The 25,539-nt window shown below is 42.2% G+C and overlaps 2 protein-coding genes across 5 annotated transcripts in view; one reads left to right on the forward strand and one right to left on the reverse strand.

Moving 5' to 3' along the window:
• SMAD2 (SMAD family member 2) overlaps window positions 1–8,011 on the reverse strand; it is a 108,156-nt gene extending 100,145 nt beyond the window's left edge. The window contains exons 1-2 of one of the 4 annotated variants that reach the window (XM_089895154.1): window positions 7,710–8,011; window positions 7,300–7,383 (exon numbers count right to left, since the gene is read on the reverse strand). The gene's annotated coding sequence lies outside the window, so the exon portion shown is untranslated. The remainder of the gene's footprint in view (window positions 1–7,299; window positions 7,384–7,709) is intronic. The other 3 variants (XM_089895153.1, XM_089895152.1, XM_022584526.3) reach the window with 3 other exon arrangements.
• On the forward strand, window positions 1,653–17,277 carry LOC149747637 (uncharacterized). Its single transcript, XM_089894260.1, has 6 exons — window positions 1,653–1,741; window positions 6,928–7,218; window positions 7,268–7,326; window positions 7,381–8,507; window positions 8,928–9,024; window positions 10,904–17,277. Exons 1-4 carry the CDS (start codon window positions 1,653–1,655, stop codon window positions 8,247–8,249), a joined length of 1,308 nt encoding a protein of 435 aa, XP_089750386.1. The 3' UTR covers window positions 8,250–8,507; window positions 8,928–9,024; window positions 10,904–17,277.
• The last annotated feature ends 8,262 nt before the right edge of the window (window positions 17,278–25,539 follow it).

Consider the following 25,539-nt stretch of genomic DNA (forward strand, 5'->3'; position numbering starts at 1 on the left):
AAATACAAAACATTCTCCAAATACCTATATAAATATTTATTTCAAAAGAAAATCAAGTTAGATATTTCAACATAAAATACTTGAAATGTGATGGTGCTGCCTCATAACAAACACCTAAGTTCCTGCTGAAATAGTACAAAATCACTATTAGATTTTTGGCAATCCACATTCAAACATGTATCACACGTTTACTAATGACCTGGATTTTTACAATTGTTTTAGTCAAAGAAACCAGGACAATAGAAAGCCTTAAAAAAAAAAAAAAGTAAAAACTAGTTTTAAGAACAACAACCTAAAAAAACCCAGATTTCTCAATTCTCACTGTAACTATGCTTTTTTTCCAAAGTTGTACGCTAGTAAGGAAAGACACTGCCAACTGGAAACCTAAGTTGGCCCCATGGAGAGCAATGGGTAATGTGCCTTTTAAAAGCAAAGAGAAAACATTCATGTGTTCAGTTTTATGGACTGTTAAAACGTAATGTTAGAGCCTGAATTTAACCCTAAAAGCAGGTCATTACTTCAGTGAAAGTCCCCATTACATGGGGACTGCTGTGTAAAGACACTCTATCTGTTCTTTACTTGAGTTACATTCCTTTCATCTTTAATGAGTTGTGTGGAATCCATAGGTCTATATTCAGCTTGTAAACATAAAGCTACATACTAGTTTATCATCCCTGGACTGTGAAAAAGGATCCAACTATTAAGAGACTACACAAGCCCAGACTCCAATCAGCACAAATATTCAGTACTCCAATCTCCCTTCAAACTCCCAGAGTCTGTATTGACCTTCTGCTGAAGCAACAAATTACACCCACATCAACTGGGTACAAGTCCTCAGGGTGTAAAAGTGCAATTAAAGCAAAGGCTAGAGTAGCACTGCCCAACACAACTTTATATTAAATTAAAATTAATTAAAATTAAATTCAACATTCACTTCCTCAGTCACAGAAGCCATATTTCAAGTGCTAAATAGCCACATGTGGCTGGTGTCTACTATATTGAATGGTGTGGGTCTACAGAAAGTTTCTTCTCTACGATCTATTACTCCTCTAGAGCTTCAAAGGCTTCCTGGGGGCCAAAGAATGAGAGGAAAACTGAGCAGGCAGGGCTTCAGCAACTGTCACTTCCCTTACATTTTGAGATTCTGCATAATGCTGTTGCTGGTAGGAGCCTTCTCTCTGGTTGCTGTTGTGTGCATAAAGGTATGTGTGTGCATTAGGTTTGAAAACTAGTTTAGAGCAAATATGGCCAACGCACAAACCTCAGGCCAAAGCGGAACCCTCCTGATACTTAAAACATTTTATAAAGAAAAGTTTAATTGGCAGGCTTACATGAACTACAGCCTAACCACCTGTCTACAAAGTAAAAGGTTGGTCTAAACATGAAAAATTTGCATTCACTGCCATAGATAGAGCACCTCTAGTCAACAAAAAAGTTTCCATAGTTCATTCAAATCAAGGAAGAAAGCCCATGGGCCCAGCTTCCGTTGCACCATTCATCAGGAGTTTATTCTGTGAACTTTGAAAACCAGATTCACCTCCCCACATTTTATAATGAAGGATGATTAAGACGGAGCATTTCCTTAATATTTACAAGTCCATAACCAATATCCCGTTATAGAATTTTTGGAAAAGCTGAAGTAGCATATGCAAATGTACTTTATCTTCAACCGGCAAACTACAAGATCACAGATTTACTATGCTACTTCCTCAGATCGAGTTTCTGAACTGAAAGACTCAAGGTAATAAATCTGATGAACTTCCAGTGGCTCCTCCCAGTTATTCTTCAGCCATTAAACCTGAAGCTATGCCCTCCCGCCGAAAGAGAAGGGAGGTCACAGTAGGGCACTACAGGTTTTCAGATGCAAACTGGACATGTGTGCTGAACAGATCAAAACTAAAGTCTGCACTCACTTTCCACTGTTCTAGTCTTGAGGCCAAAGTAATTCTGAGATTTTGAAAATTACAGAACTATCTGGAAGAATCTGTGACAAGTTGACAGTAAACTCACAAATTTTAATGAGAATGAATCACTTCAGGACTTATTTTCTTAAAAGCACAAACTTAAAGATCTAAATTACCAGGCATCTGTCCTGTCAGTGTGGCTCACTTATATCTAAGAGGAACGCGTACACACTCTAGAATGTAAGGCACATATGTGAGCCACAATTACCTTAACTACCTTAATATTTCTGGCTAACTAGCCAAACCAGAGGCAGGGTCTAAATCCATCTGGCTTGGCAAAATTACATTCTCCCTACATGAAATTACTGAAATTGAAGCTCAGAGCTATCCTTGAGATGTCTACCTATAATCAGCATTGAAATATGTCCTAATTGAACACATCACAATTATATCAACCTGGAGTAATGATCAAAATTGATCAGAGAGGGCTTCCCTGGTGGGGCAATGGTTAAGAATCCACCTGCCAATATAGGGGACACGGTGAAGTTCAAGCCCTGGTCTGGGAAGATCCCACATGCCGCGGAGCAACTAAGCCCGTGTGCCACAACTACTGAGCCTGCGCTCTAGAGCCTGCGAGCCACAACTACTGAGCCCACATGCTGCCAACTACTGAAGCCCGCGCGCCTAGAGCCAGTGCTCCGCAACAAGAGAAGCCACCACAATGAGAAGCCCGCACACCGCAACGAAGAGTAGCCCCTGCTCGCTGCAACTAGAGAAAGCCCATGCGCAGCAAAGAAGACCCAACACAGCCAAAAATAAATAAAATGGAATAAATTTTAAAAATTGATCAGAGGTAAGCAATAAGCCTCAAACTGTGCATTTTTAAACAAAAAAGGCTGGATAACTCTTGTACTACTGGTTTAAAAACAAAAGACCCTTTTCTTTTTTCCCAATAGCTAAGGCTATAAATTACAAGGTCACCAATTAATATTTGATGGAGTAGATGGTTTAGAAAGTAACCCTGAGATAGGAAAGAGGAGGATCCAAAAAAATTACCAAGGCTAATATTGGAAAGAAGTCACATACAAGAAGCATGAAGCCCCCAACAGACAGACTAGCCAACTGTCCACACTTGTTCAGTCCTAGAAAACTCTAGCATACTTTATCCTAAAACCTGAGTGAAAAGTTGTACACGACACCCCTGCAGACTGACAAAAAAATAACTTACTCCGAAGAAAAGGTGTGGCCTGGGGTGCAACACCATTTAGATCACCTTTCTTTACTACTGGCCTAGCATGAACGATTTTTCAGTCTGGAATCACGGCACTCTGAATGGCAGAACAAATGAAAAGCACCTTGGTCAGAGCAGGTACTTTGGATCTGTCATAAGTCATTAGAACTATGTTCTACCCCTTTAAGAACATTTGTTAATCATCCCGAATGACAATCTAAAGTATGTTATGTAGATTACCGCTCTCTTTAAATAGATTTTCCCAAATATGATTTAATCTAATCGATGAACTTTCATTACTATGTTTTCAGGTCTGGTCCTGCACTGAATGGTTCCAGACATGCTAGTTAGGCTCTGAGTATTCGTTTTTGTGTCTTGTAGATTATCTCCATTATCCTCACCAGACTGTTATCTGTTTTTTCTTAAAATAGACAGTAGGCTAACAGTTCCCCATCCTCCTACCCCACCCCTCACTAGACTCCCCTCAACCTCCCACATGACCCACAATCTACTTGTCTCTAATCTACTATGGGTTTAGAAGCAAGATAACTTTGCTTGTTAGAAACATTTGAAATAAATGCCAACAGGTTCTAATTAAGGGTCACAATCGCTCTCCTATGACTAGAACTGAAAGGTATGGACTTGGACAATTTGCCTACCTTAGGCCTTTTCGCTAAGTGTCTGTTTCTCAAATGTATTTTATAATAGATCAAGGAGAAGAGTATAGGAAAATCATCTGAATTAGAAAACAAGTGAAAGCTACAACCAGAAGAGAACAAAGATCTTCTGAGAAGACCCTTAGTCTGAGGCACTGTGCTTAGGTACCTTCATCACAATCATTTACTCTTTGTATGTAATAACCTTAAGAGGAAGGTGTTATTACCTCCATTTTCAATCAGAAAACCAAGGCTCAGGAGTTAAGTAATTTGCCCAATACAGTGACTGAGAAACTGACTATACGCCTAGGTCTCTCTGACGCCAAAACCCAGGGCCTTTCCATTACACAAGATTGCAGCCCAATCCTTTTTCTCGGTTTAGCTAATTGTTTTTATACTTTATAGAATTCTGATACTTTCATTAGAACCTGACCGATTCAGGTTTGCTTTCTTTCCCTAACCAGTTTCTATAAAATGCAATGGATAATCAAACTAAGGCCAAATTAGGCTTAGCTCTACAAGTGTTCACCTGCTCAGCAACAAATATATTTCTGAAAGACTAGTCATATCTTCAATTTGTAGAGATTGTGCAAAAATGGTGACAAGTTCCCCCACCCCCAAAAACTACACTACCTATTCCCGGTGACAATATGAGTTAACACGTGACACCTTCCCTAGTGCTGTCCTCTACACTCAAAAGAAAGCCGTGCAAGCATACGTTAGGAATTGGCTCAGTCCTGAATTTGTACATTAACATGATCTTCCTACTCTAAACACTGGAGGACAGGACAAGGAGATATGAAGATTTTCCACTTTTCTAATCCCATTAAGGAACAGGGATACACTTGTTCCCTGTTACTTCACTGCCTAGTTCAGGGCCTGACACACAGCAAAAGGCTGTTTTACTGTTTAATAAATGAATAAATGTTACCTGTTCAATAAATACAAGTTACTTGTTGAATAAATGCATAACCTCTCCTGAACTGGTTTTGAAATCTTTTTATTTCACATTTTCTGACATACCTTTACAATACAATACTTACAATCTTTCCTCTTACAGATAAAAATGGCTCCTCTACTCCCATCAAAAGACATGCCCCCCGCCATCCTCTAAAAATGACTCTTGTCCCAAGAATAAGAATGAGACTCCATCTGCCAGACTGCACTAAATATGACTTTTATATGCATTACAAAAACACCTGTATAAAAAAGCTGCTACAAAACGAGAAGTCCTAAAGTACAAAACCAACAAAATCAAAGCCAAACAAGAATAAGGAGTGCTTTCACACCTTTAGAAAAGCTAAAGCTGAAAATATTTGCAAAATGTAAAAATTCAACAGGTCTTTGATCAGCAGGTTACGTAACTAAACTATTTTTCACTCAGATTTTCCCCCAATGTGAAGTAACAAAATTTTAGCAACATGTTTGTAATATTTACAATATGAAAATGAAAAGGGGACCTTTTGCCATCTTGAAGTAGAAACAACCTTTGTTCTTACTAAAGAGAATTTCTGCTGAAATATACAAAACTATCCCCAAATTCCTACTTAAGAGTTAAAGCACACACCAAGCCTGACAAGCCACAAACAACAGGAAATTACTCTGCACAGTTTCTTACAAGATTCTTATTTCATGAACCTTACAGATTGTGTGTGTAGAGATCTGACCATTTATGACTAGGCACAGGTTAACTTACAACCTTGAAAAACCAAACTTTGTTGAACTCCTATAATGTGAAATCACTGTACAAGGTATAGATACAAAGTATAAAAACCAAGTTCTAACAGCAATTTCTTACTAAACCAAGTCCAGAAATGGATGTTACCAATCACATTACATTAATTAAAACAGACCAATGAACTACTTTAAACGCAATTTTAACATTAAGATTAAACATTAAGATTATCTAAGGGTAATCACCTTAGATATGCCCATAGATTTGAACTATTCTTACTTACTACCACAGCTAATTTTATGGCAAAAAAAAAAAAACACTAAGGAACTTTAAAAATAAAAACACTAAGGAACTTTAAAAATAAAATCAGTGTTACTTCCTGAATTTAATATAAATGTTTTCTAAATGACCTTCTGGTGGAGAAAATTCTATCAATACCCTGTATGGTTTTTTAAGGCAAATGAAAAAAAATCCTCCAACCATGATACATTTATGAAATCCATTTTACATTATTTCTCCCATCTCTGTGTATATTTGCTTCACTTATTTATTCACATCAAAACTTACCAAATTTAATTATTTACCTTACACATGTATGTGAGAAAAACTTTTTTTAAAGGGTATCAAAACTAGAAAATTAGCTAATGTATTTTCAGAATAATAGAAAATGTATTATCTTATTAGTCTCAAGGAAAGCACCCTTACAATCAGTGGTGAAGGTTCAATTCACATGAAATCAGAAGAAAAGGAACTAATCATTCAGAATTCTGGAAATTAATTCAAATTTCAGGGACCATTTTTGGAAAAATGGAGTTGGGTGATCTCTTGTTTATTTATTAATTACTTGCGTCGTTTTAAAAGTTTAAAACACCAAAATTTACGATACTCCAAACTGTAACAAACATGCCAGGACTTAGATGGAAAATGCTACTTCATTTTCGTTTTACCTGGAAATTTTTTTCTTTTTAAATAAAGGTTTAGTTGACAACAAACCGGTAGTATTTAGCTTTTAAAGGGTCAGGAGGAAGAAATAACAAAACTAACCTAAGTACTGTCTTTCTTTTGTTTAGGATCAAAAGGAAACCATAACCACAAAAGGGTTAAGTAAGTAAAAGACAAAAGTACTCAACCCAAGGGCAGTATCCCCCAGGAGAGAACAAAACAAAGTTGCAGATTTGAAAACCAAGTTTGAAATACGTGAAATCAATCAGCGTGCTCTCTAAAGGCGTGTGATAAAAACAAACAGGCTCCGCTCACAGAGCAACTTTCACAAGCGAGTAGAGAAGGATCTGGACAGAGTATCAGCCGTCTGCGTGTTTGTGTGAGAGCACACACAAGCGATTCTGAACCCCGAGACCAGAATGGTTAACAAAGGTTACAGCACCAAAAAAAAAAAAAAAAAAAGTGGAAGCAAAGTATCGCACGCTCCTAACTCGGCTTCCCAACAACTCCCGAAACCAGAGCTCCGTTCCCTCCGGGCTTTGCAAATCACAACCACAAACTACCGAGTGTGTTCGCGGCGCAGGGGACGGGCCACAGCCGGCCCCCGCCCCGGGCGGCGGGCGGGCGGCAGCTCCGAGCGCCGACCCCGTCCCTCCGGCTGCCGACCCCGTCCCTCCGGCTGCCGACCCCGTCCCTCCGGCTGCCGACCCCGTCCCTCCGGCTGCCCCGCCCTGCGCTCCCGCACCCCGAGGGCTCGGCGCCCCGCGGCCCCGACCTCGCCACACCCCAGCCCCCGGCCCCCGAGGCCAGGTGACGCGGCGAGCCTCACCGACCCGAGCCCCACATTGACACACCCCAGCCCCGTGGGCCCGCCGGGCGCCGCGGCGTTACCTGCACCGAGGCTCCGGGTCCCGCCCCGTCAGAGCCGGGGGTCCGGGACCTTTTGTTCCTTCCTCTTCCGAATGGGATGAGGGGCTGGGAGGGGAAAGGGGAATGGGCGATTGGAGGCAGGACTGAAATCACTCTCCCGGCCGCCCGGACACCCGCCCCGCCCCCCAGCCGGAGCCCGGCAGTCGACCCCGGCGCGCGAGGAGGGGGCGCGGGCCCGGACGCCGCCCGCGGGAAGGAGGGGGTGGGGACGCGCGTCCCGCCACCGCCCCTCCTCCCCTCGGGCGCGCGCCCGCCTCGCCCCCACCCCGGGCGGCCGGGACGGCCGAGTCCTCCCCCGCTGCGCCCGCCGGCCCACCTCCGCTTCCGCCCTGCGCCCTCCGCTGCCGGCCGCAGCGGCGCGGCGCACCCACCTCCGGGCGGCTCGCTCGGCGCTCGCTGGCTGCTGGCTGGGAGCTGCTCCTCCGCCGCCACGGCCGAGCGGTAGACCCGCCTCCCACCCCGGGCCGCGAGCCCCGCCGATTCGCCGGCGCAGCCCCGGGGCTGGCACCCTGCCGCCCGCTGATTGGCGCCCCCGGCCGCCCGTTAGGGCGCGAGGCACGCCGGCCGAGCGCAGCGCTCGGCGCGTACGGAAGAACGGAGGAGGGAAAGAAGGAGGCCGAGCGCCCGGGAAAGGCCGGGGCGCGAGCGGGGCTCAGAGAGTCGCGGGCCACTACCTCCCCACCTCCTTTCCCTTCGGCCGCCCCGCCCTCCCGGCCGGACCGGCGGCGCTTGCAGCCAATCAGCGCACGGGGTGCTCGGGGTGTGAGCCGCGCGTCGGGGGCCTCGAATCGGAAGGGAGACGTCGCTCGCTGATTGGTCCCGCCTCCCCCGTAGAGCGTGAGGCGAGGCGTGGCCGGCGGGGCGGTGGAGGAGTAGGCAGGGTGGGATGCCCGCGGTTTCGGTTGGCTTAGTCTCCTGCGCGGTCCCACGAGAAGCTCTGGGAAGGGGAGGGGAAGGCACGTAACCTGCTGCGCTAACGACCACCCGTCCCTCACTACCTCGGCCCTGACCTCCCTCCCGGTCTCTCGCCAGCGCCACTGGGTGGGGCCTGTCGGGGCCCGCCTGGCCCACCTTCAGTAGCCAAGCCGGGAGTGGATACGTGCTCATCCCCGGGGAAGCCCAGAGGACGGGACGAGCCACGGGCAGAAGAGGGTTCTGCAGAAGCTCGGGTACCGGACCCACTCTGGGCGCGCCCTTCTGCGAATGAGTGGGCGGGGCCCTCGTGGTGGTAAACGGGGGCGGGGTCCGAGATGTAAATAAGCCCAGGGCTGAGATCTTTTCTGGGATGTAGGGCCAGGGAAAGGGGATGCCAGGTATTTTTCTTTAACCGGAACCGTCGTTCTGTCTTCGTTAAAAATGGTGCTAGTAATGCATGCTCTGAATGGTCTTGTGAAGTCTAGAACATAAGTGCCTGGCACCATGCCCCTCAATTGCTGAGTTATCTTCCCTTCCCCTTCATTTCTGCACTGTTCAGGCGCTGTTAGGCCCCATCCTCGCTCATCTGCACGACAAGCCGCTAAGCCGCTGGCTTCGCAAAGCTAGTGGAGTCATAACCCCAATCGGGTAACTTTGTCACTTTTACCTTACAGACACCCGAGCCTCTGCCGAAATATTGAACCCAACCTGTCACATCAAGCATTTATTAAGCACCTACTGTGTTAGGCAGAGAGCACCGTAGAACTGAAGGTGAAAAGAAACTTAGATCTCACTTAGGTAGTTGGTGGCAGAGACAAGACTAGAACACGGTTTTCTTGGTTCTCTGAATGGCACTCACTCTCATGTACTCCTTGCTTCGTGGATTTAACCTGCGACTCAAGTAAAGGGGCACTAGCAATGCAAATCAGTAAGCAGGAAGTACCAAGTGACCACTTCAAACAGTAAGACTTCTTGAAATACATTTTTTTCCGAAGTGAAGGCTTCCCTGAGGAGGGTACCTTCAGTTGAATGTGGAGAGATATTTGGTCATCCTCTGAGTCTTACAGGTTTTCCAAAAATCCTTTAAAAATCTCCTGCATTTCCTCCATCTCTCTCCTCAAACATGGAAGTACTTTTCCCATCGAAAGTTTGTGATGAAGAGCATGCTCCAAATATGTGACCTTTGGCAAGTGAAACTCACCTGCAATGATAGCTACTTAAATATAGTTGAGTGATGATTAAATAAAGTAATAATTATGAAAGTGACTAGCACAGGGCTAAGTTAAAAGAAAACCAATCATCATTATCCTTTCTTCCCTTCTGTTGCCTGCAACACATATGCTAAGATGAACCCATTCAGCAGAAATTCTACCTTCAAAAGTTTACCCCCAGGGTGGTGTCTCCCATTTTCAGTTTAGAGGCAGCTCTACTCACCCCTTTTTAAAAACAGCTTGCGAAGGGGATCTAGGAAGCCAATTGGTGGAGCTGTTCCACATCCTAATACTTCTCTTTCCGCTTCCCAGAGCCACCAGGGAGGATGTTCTAGCGCAAAGGCTATTCGATTTAGAAGTAGGAGGGCTGTTTATGGTTTTTGGTCCTTCTCCCTACTAACACAAGCCAACAGTTTTTATATGAAATGGCCTATAAAAAGCTACCCTGGGTCACACAAGTGTTTTCTCCTATGTGACCAGGGTGTGCATTTGGGTGTCTGTGGGTGAGTAGAAATAGAAACACAAGCAGATCTGGCTGGAATTCCAGAAGGATCTGCTCCCAGTACAGGAGTTAGGTACTTTGAGGGGCACATTAATTCAATGGATAATATGCTTGAGGTCTAAGACCATCTCTCCAAAGTGTCAGACTTTGGATCCCTAACTCTTTCATTTAGGAAGCCTTCCAGGATTTGTAGGATTGAGGAAAGGGGAGGAGGGGCAATCTGGCTACCAATGCAGCCCCCAAAAGGCTTAGAAAAGGAGCATCCCTTCTCAGCTAGAAATGCATCTAAGCCAAAGTGGGTCAAGATAGAAACTGAAGGCAGATGGAGCAGGGATTGCCGTGGCAACAATCAACTTGGAAATCCACTAGGGTATCTCAAGACCTATCAGTAGGTCCCTATTGTATAAATTATATTGAGTAAGTCTTATGTTTATATGGATAGACACTTTGTTTAACCTTTTGTTGTGCATGATACTGAAAAATCAAATCAAAATCAATTCAGAATCTATTTAAAAGTAGTAAAATGTACTGGAAAGACATATAAGGACAATGGTAATGGTGGTTGCTTCTAGAAAGAGAACCTTGAAGTCATGAGTGGAAAACTTAAATTTTATCATTAATTCTTCTGTAGAGTTTTAAAGAAGATATATATGTGTATTTATATATACACACACATATATATGTACATATATATATATATCTCCATGTATTGATTTTTCAAAAGCTAGAACTCATATTCAAAAGCTAGAACTCTGCTAAATTTGTAAAGCTTTTCCTGGTTACTCCAGCCCAAAGGATATCACTCACCTATAAATTTTCTCTCATGGTCAGAATGATTTACATACCATGACTTTGCTTTGAGCAATGTCTTGATCTGTTAGTTTAGTCTTGAGCGGGTTTTTAACTTCTCATGTGAGTGTTTTGTCTCACCATTTAGATTGCAGATTCCTGAAGGACAAGGACGGCAAGCATCTTGCTCTCAGTTGTTTCCCCACAACCTAAGATAAAAAATACCACGTAATTGAAGAAGTGTGAAATACAGCATTTGTATGGCAGAAAAAGGCTGTATGTGTGTCAAAGGTCTGCAAGCATTCTACGTAGCTTTGCCCCATCCTTCCAGTTTGTAGTTACCCTCAGTACAACTATTGAGTATCTTGTCAACATCCAGTCTCTATATATGCTCATCCTCGTGGAACTAAGTTGCAGTGAGTATTACTACATCTTAAAGAAGGATCCAGTTACTTGCAACTTATTAAATGAGATAACCTAAGTACAAAATGTAAAGAACAAATGTGTGGGGTTACTTTTGTTGTAAATGAAGAAATCCAACACAGCTGGATTTTTATCTCAATACAATGAAATTTGATATTTTAAATGAACTTATGTTGAAGATGTGTCTACCTGCCTCTACACACACACACACACACACACACACACACACACACACACAGAGTCCTCATTCACGTGGTAATTTTTTTTTTTTTTTTTTTTTGCGGTACGTGGGCCTCTCCTGCTGTGGAGCACAGGCTCCGGATGCGCAGGCTCAGCGGCCATGGCTCACGGGCCCAGCCACTCCGCTGCATGTGGGATCTTCCCGGACCGGGGCACGAACCAGTTTCCCCAGCATCAGCAGGCGGACTCTCAACCACTGCGCCACCAGGGAAGCCCCACGTGGTAATTTTTATTAAGATAAAAAATATTTAATATCTGATGGGAAATGCTGGAGACAAGAATATAGCATATACAAGAAAAAAATTAATTTCAGCAAATATTTATCAGGTATCTGTTATGTGCCTATCATAAAAGCATTGGTTTTTCATGGTGGAAAGTCCTCATTCCATGGCCAAAATCACTCAAGAAAATAAAACGTACAAATAGGTTTTTTAGTTTAAAGGTAATGACATTGGGAGAGAAGCTGGCTCTGGTTGAGAGAAAAACATTTGGAGAAAACAAATTATATTTCTCATCGTTCTCCAGGCATCTGATAATTAATATTATATTTCTTGTCTGTACATTTAAAAGCATAAAGAATTACTGGATAATTTATCATTGGATAGTTAATCCAATGATTGTTCAAATACTACATGGAAAATTATGCAGTGCAATGAGCACTCCCATAAAGGCATTTAAATGGTATCTGAGATCTCCATATTTTGGAAAAAACTGAACAGGGGCCAATGTCTAAACCCTGGAAGAACAATGGACAAATTATTCAAAGTTCTATTGTGAGAGGGATAACTTGGTAGTCAGATGTCAACAATAGGGCCTTATGCCTTGATTATAATTGTCTGTGTGTGACAATATTGACTGAGCCAGGCGGCTGCTAGGCAGGATAAGTGTATGAAGGTATAATACTCTTAGAAAATTTCAACCTTATTAGCATAATTGCTCTGATGAAGACTGAAGAGCTTATTTAACATAACTGACTAGAGTAGACAATAGATGCATAATCAGTGTCCTAATGATTGAATTAATGAGCCCCAATTGTTTGTCCTTACTGTAAGGAGTCCTCAGCTATGAAAAAGACGTTTTGCTGAAAGAGTCTGACAATTGTGTTAGCTGATGAGTGGCCAGAATGTAATTAATGATGGGAGAGAGACAATTACTACTGGGTTCTAAAGACTGCAATGGTGGCTTTCAAGGGGTGAATTACATAGCTACATAGAAGTTTCATATCAGCTCCTCCTTGCCTTCATACAGTAATGGAGCCTGATCAATGCTCTTATTTTGCAGCTAAAGAAACCGAGGCCCAGGCTTTTCCAGAGACCCATGACCACTTTGTGTCAGGGGTTATACACATAGTGTCTTACCTTTCCTGCTCTGATACTGCCCACTGACTCTTTGACCTGTCCCTGATCTACAGCCTCACCTATGCCTTTGCTACTCTCTTCAATCTCCCTTTTACCTTCTATGCATATGTCCTGACCAACTATTTCACAGTTAAAATGGGGCAAATTTCCTCTCTCCACCTAAACCCCAACACTAGACAAATATGTCTATCTCCACATCTATTCTCCCAGCCACTTCCTGTGGAAGACCTGCTCCTCCTTCTGGAAAAGGCTTTTTCGTCTACCTATTCTCTGTTCCCTTGACCACCCAGTCTAGATTAGAACCGCCCGCTCCACACACGCATTCCAGTCACACTGTCATATCACCTTTTAAAATTTTTCTTTAAAACTCTTTATCATTATCTAGAATTATCATGTCCACTATTTCTGTACTGTGACTTATTATTTGTCACTTCTCCCTGCTGAATGTAAGCTCTTTAAGAGCAGGAAACATGTCTGTTTTGTTCACCAGGATATTCCTACTGAAGCATGTCTATTTTGTTCACCATATTATCCCTACTTCAAGCATACCTGGAGGCACTCAATACATATTTTTGAATGGATCGATAATTTTCCCTCAAGCTCAAAGCATGTGAAAAATAAACTCATCATCTCCTGTTTTCCTTTCTGGGTGTGTTTTAGCCCAGTTCCCTAGAAAACAGACCCTGATGCAAGGATGCTGATCCTTTCTTTAGGAGATATTATCCCAGGGCAGGAACAGGGAAAAGGCAAGGAAGAATGGAGAGCTATGCACAGGGATGCATTACTGTGCTGAACACTGCTTCATGGAAAGACTTGAGGAGATACAGCCAATCTCTTGACAGGTGCAACCACTTGGCCAGACAGACAATATGGAGGACTCATGCCTTGGAACAATTCAAGGAAGAGAGGAATTTTATCTTTGTCTCCTGTCTCTTTGTCATTGGTCAAAGCTTGTCCCACAGGGAGCTAACTTTCCCATACTTCCCAGTTGTGTTATCCATATTCTTTGACAGTCACTCAGAAAGCAGGTCCCTGCCCTGGAGTTCAGAAGTGGTGGGAAGAGACTGTTGGTATGTGGCTGGTCATCCTTGGGCTGTCAAACCACAAGGGACTTAACTAAGTCGCTCATAGTGGCAGCTGAGACAGGAGCAAGAGGCCCAAAAAGCCTGAGAAGACACATAAACGGGGCCTAATGTAGAGTACTTGTTACCACAACAATGGTAGGAACAGGTCTGTTTGATTCGCTGCATTGTATCAGCACCTCCCACAATAAGTGATGATTAAATGTTTGTTGAAGGAATGCATGCATAAATGGCATCACCGTCTCTTGATTTATTTAAGCCAAAATCTTGGAGTCATCCGTGATCTTCCTTCTTAATTCCTATATTGAGGACAAAAATTCCTCTACCTCCTTAATATATCTCAGATCTAATGCCCCTTGTTCAAGCTCACTGCCTTGATTCAGAACTTTAGCATCTTTCATTGTAATGCTTGCTATAGCTCCTTAATTGGTCTTCCCGTCTCTGGTATTCCTCTCCTCCAATTCTTTCTCTTTCCTGGCAGAATTTTCTAAAAATTATAGTGTGTTTTCTTTTCTTTTCTTTTTTTTTTTTTTTTTTTGTGGTATGCGGGCCTCTCACTATTGTGGCCTCTCCCGTTGCGGAGCGCAGGCTCAGCGGCCATGGCTCACGGGCCCAGCCGCTCCACGGCATGTGGGATCTTCCCGGACCGGGGCACGAACCCGTGTCCCCTGCATCGGCAGGCGGACTCTCAACCACTGCGCCACCAGGGAAGCCCTATAGTGTGTTTTCTGAATGCAAATCTGATTATGTCACTATGTTGATTAAACTGATAGTTTGTTTAAAAGGATCAAATCAAGACTCTTTAGCGTAACCCAAAAGATCCTTCACAATCTGTCCTAGGCTAGTCTCTTTAGCTTTACACCTCACCACTCCCCACCTTGTCCTTATATCCCAGCCAGACTGAAATCCTGGCGTTTTTCCCAATACACCATGCTGTCCCATTCCTCAGTGCCTACGCTGTGCTCTTTGTTCTGCCTGGAATACATTTGTGCCTGAGGAACCTCTACTCATACTTCAAAACACTGTTTCCAGGTAGCTGCCTTCATCCACTGATCAATCCATCCCCCACCCACTCACCCATGCAAGATTCATTGTAACTTTCAAGTTTCTTCGTTGCAAGCAGCAGAAGAAACTGACATTGCTGACTTAAGGAGAAAGGCAATTTGTGAAAGGATATTGGGTGGCTGACAAAATTGCTGGGAAGTCTGCAGAAACAGGCTCAGACAGTAAGCAAGAACAAGGAAGTCTGGGCAGCAGCTAGGATCACAACCAACATCACAGCACAACACATTGAAGGAGGTGACCACCACCATTCAAAACAGGATACCTCAGCTTACACTTCCAGTTCAGTAGCACTGGACACAGGTACCATCCACCACTGGCACTCCCAGCGCTATTGCTCCTGGAAACCAGATGTCACTGCAGTGCCTGTTATTGCCCCCAGAATGGATTCTCCACCAAACCTACTTTGTTTTACTAGGGCTCCCTCTTTGAAGCCTGTGGCGGATCCATTAGGTTTACTAAGCTTAACATACGTTCCTTGCTCTAATTGCAGGCAGGTCTGGGAAAGTAAGGAGCTGACATTTTTTGAGACCTATATTGTAAATGGGATCTGCTTCACTCCAATAATCATTAGATTACCCCCCAGAAAGGAAAGGAGGTCAGATTTTGGGAAACCCTAAATGACAAATGTTCTCAAATTCGCTCAACAAATAAATTGGCATCTGCCCGTACTGGATTCTCTTTGAGGCACTAAGGATACAAAATTGACTGAGGTGCCTATACCCACTGGGATGTATAGTCAAAAAGACAAAAAATAACAAGTGTTGGCAAAGATGTAGATAAATTGATGGGAGGAATGTAAAATAGTGGACTTTGGAAAACAGCAGGGCAGTTCCTCAAAAGATTAAACAGAGTAACTATATGACCCAACAATTCCACTCCTAGGTGTATACCCAAGGGAAATGGCATCATATACTCACTTAAAAACGTACACAATTGTTCATAGCAGCGTTATTCATAAGAGCCAAAAAGTGGAAACAAATCAAAGGCCTGTCAGCTGATGAATGGACAAAGTGTGGCATACCCATGCAATAGAATATTATTTGGCCATGAAAAGTAATGGACCACATGGATGAACCTTGAAAGCATTATGCTAAGTGAAAGAAGCCAGTCACAAAGGGTCACATACTGTATGATTCCATCTATATGAAACATCCAGCATAGGCAAATCTGAAAGGATAGAGAGTAGATTAGTGGTTGGCTAAGTCTGAGAGCAGAGGTGGACAGGATAGGGACTAACTGCTAATGGGTACAGAGTTTCTTGCTGGAGTAACGAAATGTTCTAAAATAGATTATGATGTTGACTGTACAAATCTGTGAATATACTAAAAACTATTGAATTGTATCCTTTAAATGGATGAATTGTGTGGTGCGTCTCAATAAAGTTGTTTTTGAAAAAATGACTAAGATAGAAAAGGCTCTCTTTCCTCAAGGAGCTGAAATGCTTGTGGGACAGCAAACAAGCAGGAAACAATACAACTTACCAGTCAGCCTCTTCCTCACTCCTACGTCTTCTTTCTTTATTCCTCAGCAGGGAATAGATCCCCTCCTCCGTGTCACAGGACTTATATTTTTTATCCTCTTTCTCTGAAAAGTGAGATCCTTGAGGTAGGGTATGTGTCTTTGAACTTTAAGTCAACAGGGCTAGACGCACTGCCTGGCATATAGTGGGCTTTTAATAATTGCTTGTTGAATGGTGAATAAATGACATAGCCAGGACTAGAATGAGGGTGTCCTAAGTCCCAGATCAGCACCCCTTCCAGTTACATTGGTGCCTGAAATGAAGACTCCCTAAATCGGATGGCCAGCCAGGAGAGGTCTACACAAAAACAATAGTGCTTTTGCAAGCTGTCAGTTTGCACGTACGCGTTTACCTTTTCCTCTGTACACGTAATTTTGCTCTTTTCTTCCGTATTATGCTTACAGCTTTCCCCCTTGAGTTCATCACGCTGTAGCAGTTTGGCTGGCATCTGTAGCATCATGTAGTTGTGACCCCTCCGCAGTGAGTGGGGCTCCCTGGGTTATGCACACAGGGAGGGGTTCAAAGGCCCAGATTTTAGAGATTTGGTTTTTCACTTGCCAGGAAGCACCAAGTAGAACTCTTACAAGTAAAGATTATTTAGAAAAATATTTTTTTTACAGCCTACTCAGGTGTAACTTTGCAACAAATGCTCTCTACAGTTTTTCCAAAACAGCTTTATAGAGATATAATTCACATACCATGCAATTTGCCCATTTAAACTGTACACTTCAATGGTTTTTAGTATATTCACAGAGCTATGCAGTGATCATCACCATCAAAGTTTAGAACATTTTGTCACTCTCAAAATCAACCTCATACCATTAGCATTCACTCCCCTTCCTCCCTTCCCTTACCTCAGCCCTAGCCAACCACTAATCTAGTCTTTTGCTTTTATATATTTGCTTTTTGTGGATGTCTCATGTAAGTGGACTCATACAGTATGTGGCCTCTTGTGACTGGCTTCTTTCACTTAACATAAGTTTTCTAGGTTCATCGATGTGGTAGCCCACCTCAGAACTTCATTCCTTTTCGTGGCCAAATAATATTCCACTGTGTGGATATGCCACATTTTATTTATCCATTCATCAGTTGATGGGCATTTGGGTTGTTTCTACTTTTCGACTCTCCTGAATAATGCTGCCATGAACACTCTTATATAAATTTTTATACTACTCTCTAGATCATAACTTTATTCTAAAATTTCCTCTCCCCTTCTGACCAGCTCTAAATATGCTGTCCATCAGTCTACAAGATTCTGCCAGGCTTTTTTTTATAAAGGATTATTCATGGATATTGAAAGCTTGGCAGACGTACAGCCTTGCTGCTTTTGGAATTGGCTGCCAATATATAAAATATTTCACTGAACTAATGAAACAATTATCTCTCCAGTGACATTTTGTGACTTCTGTTCAATGATGCCAAGGAGCCAAGTTTTCCATTCATTCAACAGAGCTATGTGTTCCTGGAAAATCAACCCTGTATTAGGGACTGTGCACTGTGCTGGGAAGAGAAGGAACAGGACACAGTCCTTGTCCTGCAGGATCTGTTAATATTCTGTGGAGGAGGCGGCTTACTGGGTTTGGTCAGGGTAGGCTTCCCAGAAGAAGAGGCAACTATAGCTAAGATAATACTGACAGCCGTTAGCCAGGCAAGGAGTCAAGAAAGTGAAGGAGAGCAGATGCGCAGAGGCCCGGATGTGAGAGGAGCATGTCTGCATAGGAAGGAGGAAGAAAAAGAGAGAGAGAGGAGAGGGCATGAGGAGGTGGGGAAAGAGGTGACACTGAACAAGAATGCCAAGTAAAGAAAAGATCACCACTTGAAGGAGAAGGGTTCAAAATTCAGCAGAAGTAAGCAGTCGATGTTTGACCCTCTTAAAAAAAAACAAACACAAGAGCTTGTTGAAAAACATACACTATGAAAAAGAATTCATGATTTGTTATTTTTCGGTCTTCTTATTAGAAGCAAATATGTTTCCTTTTAATCAAAATTTTCAAATTTGGTGCCAACTTGTAATAACAGTAATGTGTTAAATTGTTATATTTTATCATTTTATAAATATGGATTTAGACCCTCCTATATACAAGAGATTACTCTGATCTCTGCGGCTATAAAATGTTTCCTAATGCTTGGTTCTTCACTTGCAGGCATTAAATGGTAAATCAAGGAAGACATGAAGAAAGTGAAAACAACCACAAAGATATTTTATATATCATATATATTTAATGAATTACTTATTTAGAACAACAAGCACTACAAAATAATTCAAAAGAGTCTCAGTACTAATCTCTCTCCTTAGCACAATTATAATTAATACAATTTTTTAAAAAGAACCCTATACCAAGAGGCCTTCAACTAAGAGTCTTTCAAATAGCTTTGCTTTGGAAATCTTTGTATCCTCTGGTGCAATTCAGGGTGGAACCACGGGAGTGTAATAAATACACATTTATTAAACATTACAGGCAAAGCACTATCCTGTGAAGGAAACACACCTGCTGGAGTGGGCGTGGACGGCTGTTTGCAGTTTTCAGTAACACAGGAGCTGAGACTTGCGGGAGGTGAAGGAGCCAGCCATGTGAAGATCTGGGGAAGTAGGCTCTCAGGCAGTGGGAAGAGTGAGTGCAATGGCCCTGGGGCAGGAGCATGCCAGGCAGGCCAGTTAAGGCACAACAAGGAGGGGCAGAGTGAGCAGGGAGAGAGTGGGGAAAGGGTGGGGGTGAGGGGGTCAGGTAGGGGCTGTTTTAGGGACTGTGACTCTTAATCCGAGTAAGATGAGGATTTCTGGCATATGCAGCTGTGAGGTTGCAGGTGTGGAATAAAGGGATAGTGGGATTAGCCAGGGTTGGGCTTTTGCCACATGAAAATAAAGACTTGGGAGAGGGGCAAAGGAATGAGGAGTAATTACAATGCTGAATTCTTCCACTTATCATTGTTGTGTAACCAGCCACCTCAAAACACAGCAGCATGAAACAACCGCAGATTCTGTGTGTCAGGAATTGGGGCAGGACACAGTGGGGATGGCTTTCCTGTATTCTACGACATCTGGGGTCTCAGCTGGGAAACCCGAGGGTTGGAGGGCGGGCTGATCCCTCTCATGCTGGCATCGTGTGGACGTATCTTCACTCCCATGTCTGGCGGGTCACGCTGACTGCTGGCCAGCACACCTACACACATGGTCTCTTCATGCGGCCCAGCTTCCTCACAGCCCAGCAGCCTAAATGGCCTCTCAAGGCTCCCAAAGTGAATGTCCTGAGAGAAAGTGGAAGCTGCCGGTGTCTTAAGGCCTGAGCCTGGAAATTAGCGCAACGTCACTCCCGCCATGTTCTACTGGTCAAGTAGTCACAGAGCCCAGATTCAAGGAGAAGGGACTTAAGTGGCAAAGAAGAATCATGTTTAAAATACAGGACCAGTTGAACTCATTTAAAGAGAGAGAGTGGTTATAGGGCAAGAAAAGGCCATAGGAACATACTTGGAGAATACTCTATCATTTGGAAGTAAGAAATATGAAGAGAATCTGGCCAAGGAGAGTATGATCGTAGTAGAAAAACCAGGAGAATACGATGATTGTTTCAAGAAAAAAGTAATGATCCACTGAGCCTAGTGTTGCTGATTGATAGGTCAGAAAGATAAGCCTGAGAAATGACCTTGGGCATGGCAAGGTGGAGAATATTGATATTGTGACAATGGCAGGTTTAGTAAAGCTATGGGGATGAAAGTCTGATTAGAATGGGTTAAAGATAGAATGGGGCAGAGAAAGTAAGGACAGCAAATATAAGACATGTAGTTTGAGTTATTTTGTAAAGAGTAATAGAAAAATAGGACAGACCGGTGAAGGGAGATGCAGGTTAAAGGAGGATAAGATGGAACATATAAGATTTTATAGGCTGAAGTGAATGATCTAGTAGAAATGGGGATATAATGGTACAGGACAGAGAGGATACTGGTAGGACTGATGTCCTTGAGTTGGTGAGAGTGGATGGGACCTGGTGCACAGGGGAGGGTTTAGCCTAAAATGGCAGCATGGATGGTCCGCCTGACGCATACATTCTCCATGGGCGCGAACGCTGGTTCTTACTCTCTTTAAGTCTAAAGCTCAGACATACATATAGTACATAAACAGATATACAGTATATCTGTGGGATTAATATTTCATGGGGGGCACAGTTAGGGGAAAATATATCTAAAAAACTCCTTAAGGAGCATGGTGATGAAAAATAAGATTGAGAAATACTGATCTATTATAACTGAAAAGAAGACAGAGCACATGAATAGATAGTAGGTGTTCGGATGCCATGGTAAGAAATGTGGAAGCTCTCTCTGACAACATCTATATTCTTAGTGAAATAGGAACAAGAAGAATCAAATATGAGGAGATAAAAGGGAGTTTTGCAGGTTTGACAGGGGATGAAAAAGTTTGAAATTGATGTTTTGGAAGTTAGAAGGAATTAACTAATGATTCACTTTATGTTGGTGGACATTTTAATGTGAGACCCATTGGCGCATTTGTATGCTTTTCTCCAGCCACATTCAGCAGCTCAGTTCAATCAGAGACTGGGCAGGGGCGTATCCAAAAGAGTGACTATATCCATCATCGATGTCCCACTCAATCCCAGTGGTCCCCATAACTGAATGTTATTGGGTTTTACACCCAGCACCTGCAACTCTCCATCTGAGAACTTCCTGTTGGCCTGTGTTCCAGCCAGGCCAGAAGTGCTGGGAAGCCAGTGCCCCCAGGAGTAATCTTCAGCCAGTGTTGGATGGGATGCCCCCAGTTTCCTTGCCCCTGGGTGGGACAGGGGAGAATAACCCCTGATGAGTGCTCTGCACACCTGCTCAAAAAATGCCATTTATTCAGTTCCTTCCCTTCTGTTTCTGACGTCCCTATACCCCTACTAATGCTTTCTGAGATCACTTCCCAAATATACTACTCACACTCAAATCCTTACATGAGGGTCAGCTTCTGAGAGAACCAAACCAGGACAATGACAAACCATAGTTTTTAAGCCATGTAATGAGAGAATTAAGGACATGATGTAAGGGGTGGGAGAAAAAGGGTTGAAAGACAGTGAAAGGTAACAGGACCAATGGCTTTCAGGACCCAATGAGATCAAAGAATGTTGGAGTCAGGGCACCAGACATAGTGATTATGAGGTTATGAAGTTATTGGTGAAGACAGAGTTTAAGGTATGACCATGGGGATGTGTGACTTGGTGGGGTGGAGAGTAAGACCATTGCAGGTATAGGATCAAGGAACTGAGAGGCCAAAGACTAGGCAAAATCACATATGGAAGAATGATTATCTTTTACTTGCCTTCTGCCTCTCCCATAGAGTTATTCTGAAGATTAAATAATATAATCCACCTAAAGGTCTTAGTATAGGGTTTGGCACATGGTAAGTGCTTAATAAATGTCAGTAGAGGCCCACAGTGGTCAGTAGAGGCACGTGATCCAAACCACACCAGTCAGTCCTTCCCAAGGAGGGTTACAACTCAATCCATTGAAGAAGTGCTCTCTTTCCTCTTTGGTTGTGAGGTTGGAAAGTTGCAGCTGCCTATGGCAACCTGCACTGCCCCGCTGAGAGAAAGAAGGAGTTAGCATAACACAAAGACTGAAGCAGAAAGAACATGGAGAGAGGATCCTGGCAGTTTGATTCCCAAGAGTCAGTTCTCTCTACAGCTAGATTTACCCTCCCTTCTTTACAATGATTGTTTGGTTTCAATAAAACTTTTGTAAAAACTTTCATTTTGGGAAGCAGCCTAAGTGTCCATCGACAGATGAACGGATAAAGAAGATGTGGCACATATATACAATGGAATATTACTCAGCCATAAAAAGAAATGAAATTGAGTTATTTGTAGTGAAGTAGATGGACCTAGAGTCTGTCATACAGAGTGAAGTAAGTCAGAAAGAGAAAAACAAATACCATATGCTAATGCATATATATGGAATCTAAAAAAAAGCATGGCTCTGATGAACCTAGGGGCAGGACAGGAATAAAGACACAGACCTAGAGAATGGACTTGAGGACATGGGAAGGGTAAGGGTAAGCTGGGACAAAGTGAGAGATTGGCATGGACATATATACACTACCAAATGTAAATTAGATAGCTAGTGGGAAGCAGCCACATAGCACAGGGAGATCAGCTCTCTGCCCTGTGACCACCTAGAGGGGTGGGATAGGGAGGGTGGGAGGGAGATACAAGAGGGAGGAGATATGGAGATATATGTATATGTATAGCTGATTCACTTTGTTATAAAGCAGAAACTAGCACACCATTGTAAAGCAATTATACTTCCATAAAGATGTTAATTAATTAATTAATTAAATAAATAACAAAGAAACCCACTTTCCTTTTGGACTTCCCCAGTGGTCCAGTGGTTAAGACTCCACGCTTCCAATGCAGAGGGCTTGGGTTCGATCCCTGGTCGGGGAACTAAATACCACATGCGGTGGAGTGGCTAAAAAAAAAAAAGAAAAGAAAAAAACTTTCATTTTGTTTTGCTTCAACTAGTTCAAATGGACTTTCTATTGTTTGCAACAATAATAAAAGAATAAAATAATAAGGGAATTCGCCTCTTGCCTCATGCTGGCCAAAGTGATCTGATGCATCGGTCATACATGGAGATCTTTCAGAGCCCAGTGAGGAGGAAGTATGATGAGATTTGAAGAACATCTGACTAAGACTCATACCTGAGTTTGTCTCAACTCTGCCATTTGCCAGCTGAGCATCATGCCTTGGGATTTCATTGAGAAACTCTCTAAGAGTCAGCCTTGCTAATTTAGGTTGTAGCCAAGTTGTTGGCTGCATCACCTACCTCAACTCACACAGGAGATGATGCACACGGAAGAAATTTATTTTAGAATTTTTTGCCAGAAGAATCTTTACTTCTCTCAAAGAATTGACAAGGTTTTAAAGAGAGAACTACGTAATCAATTGTTTGTTCACTTTAGCTCTCCTGGAAGCTCAGAGTCAAAAATACAGCTCAGCATGGATGAACTTATAATCTGCATGTGTGAATTTTATATTTTCCTCCTAATCCTAGTATTCTATTCTAGTCTATATTTTCCTTAAACCTTATTTATATTTTACATGTGTTATATAAAAATTCCTCAAATTATTTATAGAATAAAGTATAAATAAATAAGTACACACACTAGCATTCAATCTGCGGAATATCCCTTCCCCTCCTTACTGTAAAATAATGGAGTTAAAATTTCCAGTGGAGATGGCAAATTCTGAAGCACCCATTTTACTCCAAAGTATAGCAGTAATAGTTGACTATAAAAAATAAAACTAAAATAACACAACCAGGTTCAAAAACAAGTTAAAAATCTCCATGACCCAGAAACAATAGAAACATCAGGCAATAAAAAGGGCTGAAGCCACAGCTTGATGGCCTTCTGGTCTAGAGGCAGTAGCCATGGCTAGGGTTTCAACTCCTGCAGAATAATGAGGACCAAATGTGCTCCACATGAGATGGAGTATTGAAGTCAGGAACACTTACCTGACCATGAAGGGAAGCTGAAAAAGAAATCTGTGCTGACTAATGTGTGAGCTTATAGCTTTTATAAAGGCAGGAGGGAAGCCTAGGGAGGTAGGAGACAGAAACACAGGCCCACAACCAGGAACTAAAACAAGCTGCTCACTGGCCTGGTGACTGGATCTAAAGCATCCTCAGTATCATTATAGGGCAGGAAACCCAACCACATATATATAAGACCCACATTTTCAAGACCTAGATTGAGATACTGGGGTTAGGGTGGGGGAAAACATAAGAAGCAATCACAAACCTACTAAATAAAGAAGGGAGAAAAAGAAACAAGTATCCCTCTCAAAATGAGTTTACAAACTAAAATTACTGCAAGGCATTTGAAGAAATTTAAGGCTAAGAAGACTACAGTCATAAGCAGTAATGAAAATACAAATTTGCTCCATTAGAAATACATTTTAGAGGCTATTTTGGAAAAGACTTAAACATAAGTATTTTAGCATGCTAAAATCACATCCATAAAAAGAAAGACGGAAAAACAAACAAGCAAAAACAAGAACAGCTATACATGGCAAGAAGAATTGATTTAAAAATTTGAAATAAAAATATAGACTTTGAAATTAAAAACTTAATAGGCCACTTGGTACTTTTAAAGAATGAATTAGTAAATTTGATGACAGCGTCACAAAATCCTCTCCGAATGCACCACAGAACACGTACAAAGTTTTAAAGAATAGTTAAGAAATGTGGAGAATAAATTGAGAAACTACACAATACATCTAATAAAATTTCCAGAGGAGAAGAACACAGGGAATGAAGGAGAAACAATAATTGAAGAAGTGGTAGCTGAAAATTTACCAGAATTAAGGTATGATACATGTTCTTGGTTTGCAAGTATGGAATATCAAGGAAGAGAAATAAAATTAAATCCACACTTAGATACTTTACAGTAAAACTTCAAAATATCAAAAAATGAAAAAAAATTAAGAATTGTTAGAGAGAAAGATAGATCACCTAAAACTAAATGACAGTTAGACTAATAGCATGCTTCCTGTTGGCAACAATACAGGCCAAAAAACAATGGAATAATATCCTCAAAATGCAAGAAACTATATTTGGTGAGCCTGAATTTTATGCTTAGCTAAACTGTCATTCACGATGCACAAAATATAAACACACCCACATAATCTGAGAGAGTTTACCAACTACAAATCCTACTAAAAGAGGATATTGAAACTTTTTAATTTAAGGAAGTAAAAAATGAAGATGAGAAAGAAAAAAGGAAGAAAATATTAAAAGAAGGAGAAGCAAAGGCATGGAATACAGGCATACCTTGGAGATGTTATGGATTCAGTTCAAGACTGATAAATAAAGGGGAGATCGCAATTAAGTGAGTCACACAAATTCTTTGGTTTCCCAGTGCATTTAAAAGTTATGTTTACACTATACTGTAGTCTATTATGTGTGCAATAGCATTATATCTAAAAATAACAGTGTACATACCTTAATTTAAACACCCATTATTGCTAAAAAAATGCTAACCATCATCTGAGCCCTCAATGAGTGGTAGTAGTAACGTCGAAGATCACTGATCACAGATCACAATAAC

The sequence above is a fragment of the Delphinapterus leucas genome, chromosome 14 (assembly GCF_059928025.1).
Source record: "Delphinapterus leucas isolate spDelLeu-1000000601 "Yukka" chromosome 14, BTC_Dleu_Yukka2, whole genome shotgun sequence".
NCBI classification, from domain to species: Eukaryota; Metazoa; Chordata; class Mammalia; order Artiodactyla; family Monodontidae; genus Delphinapterus; species Delphinapterus leucas.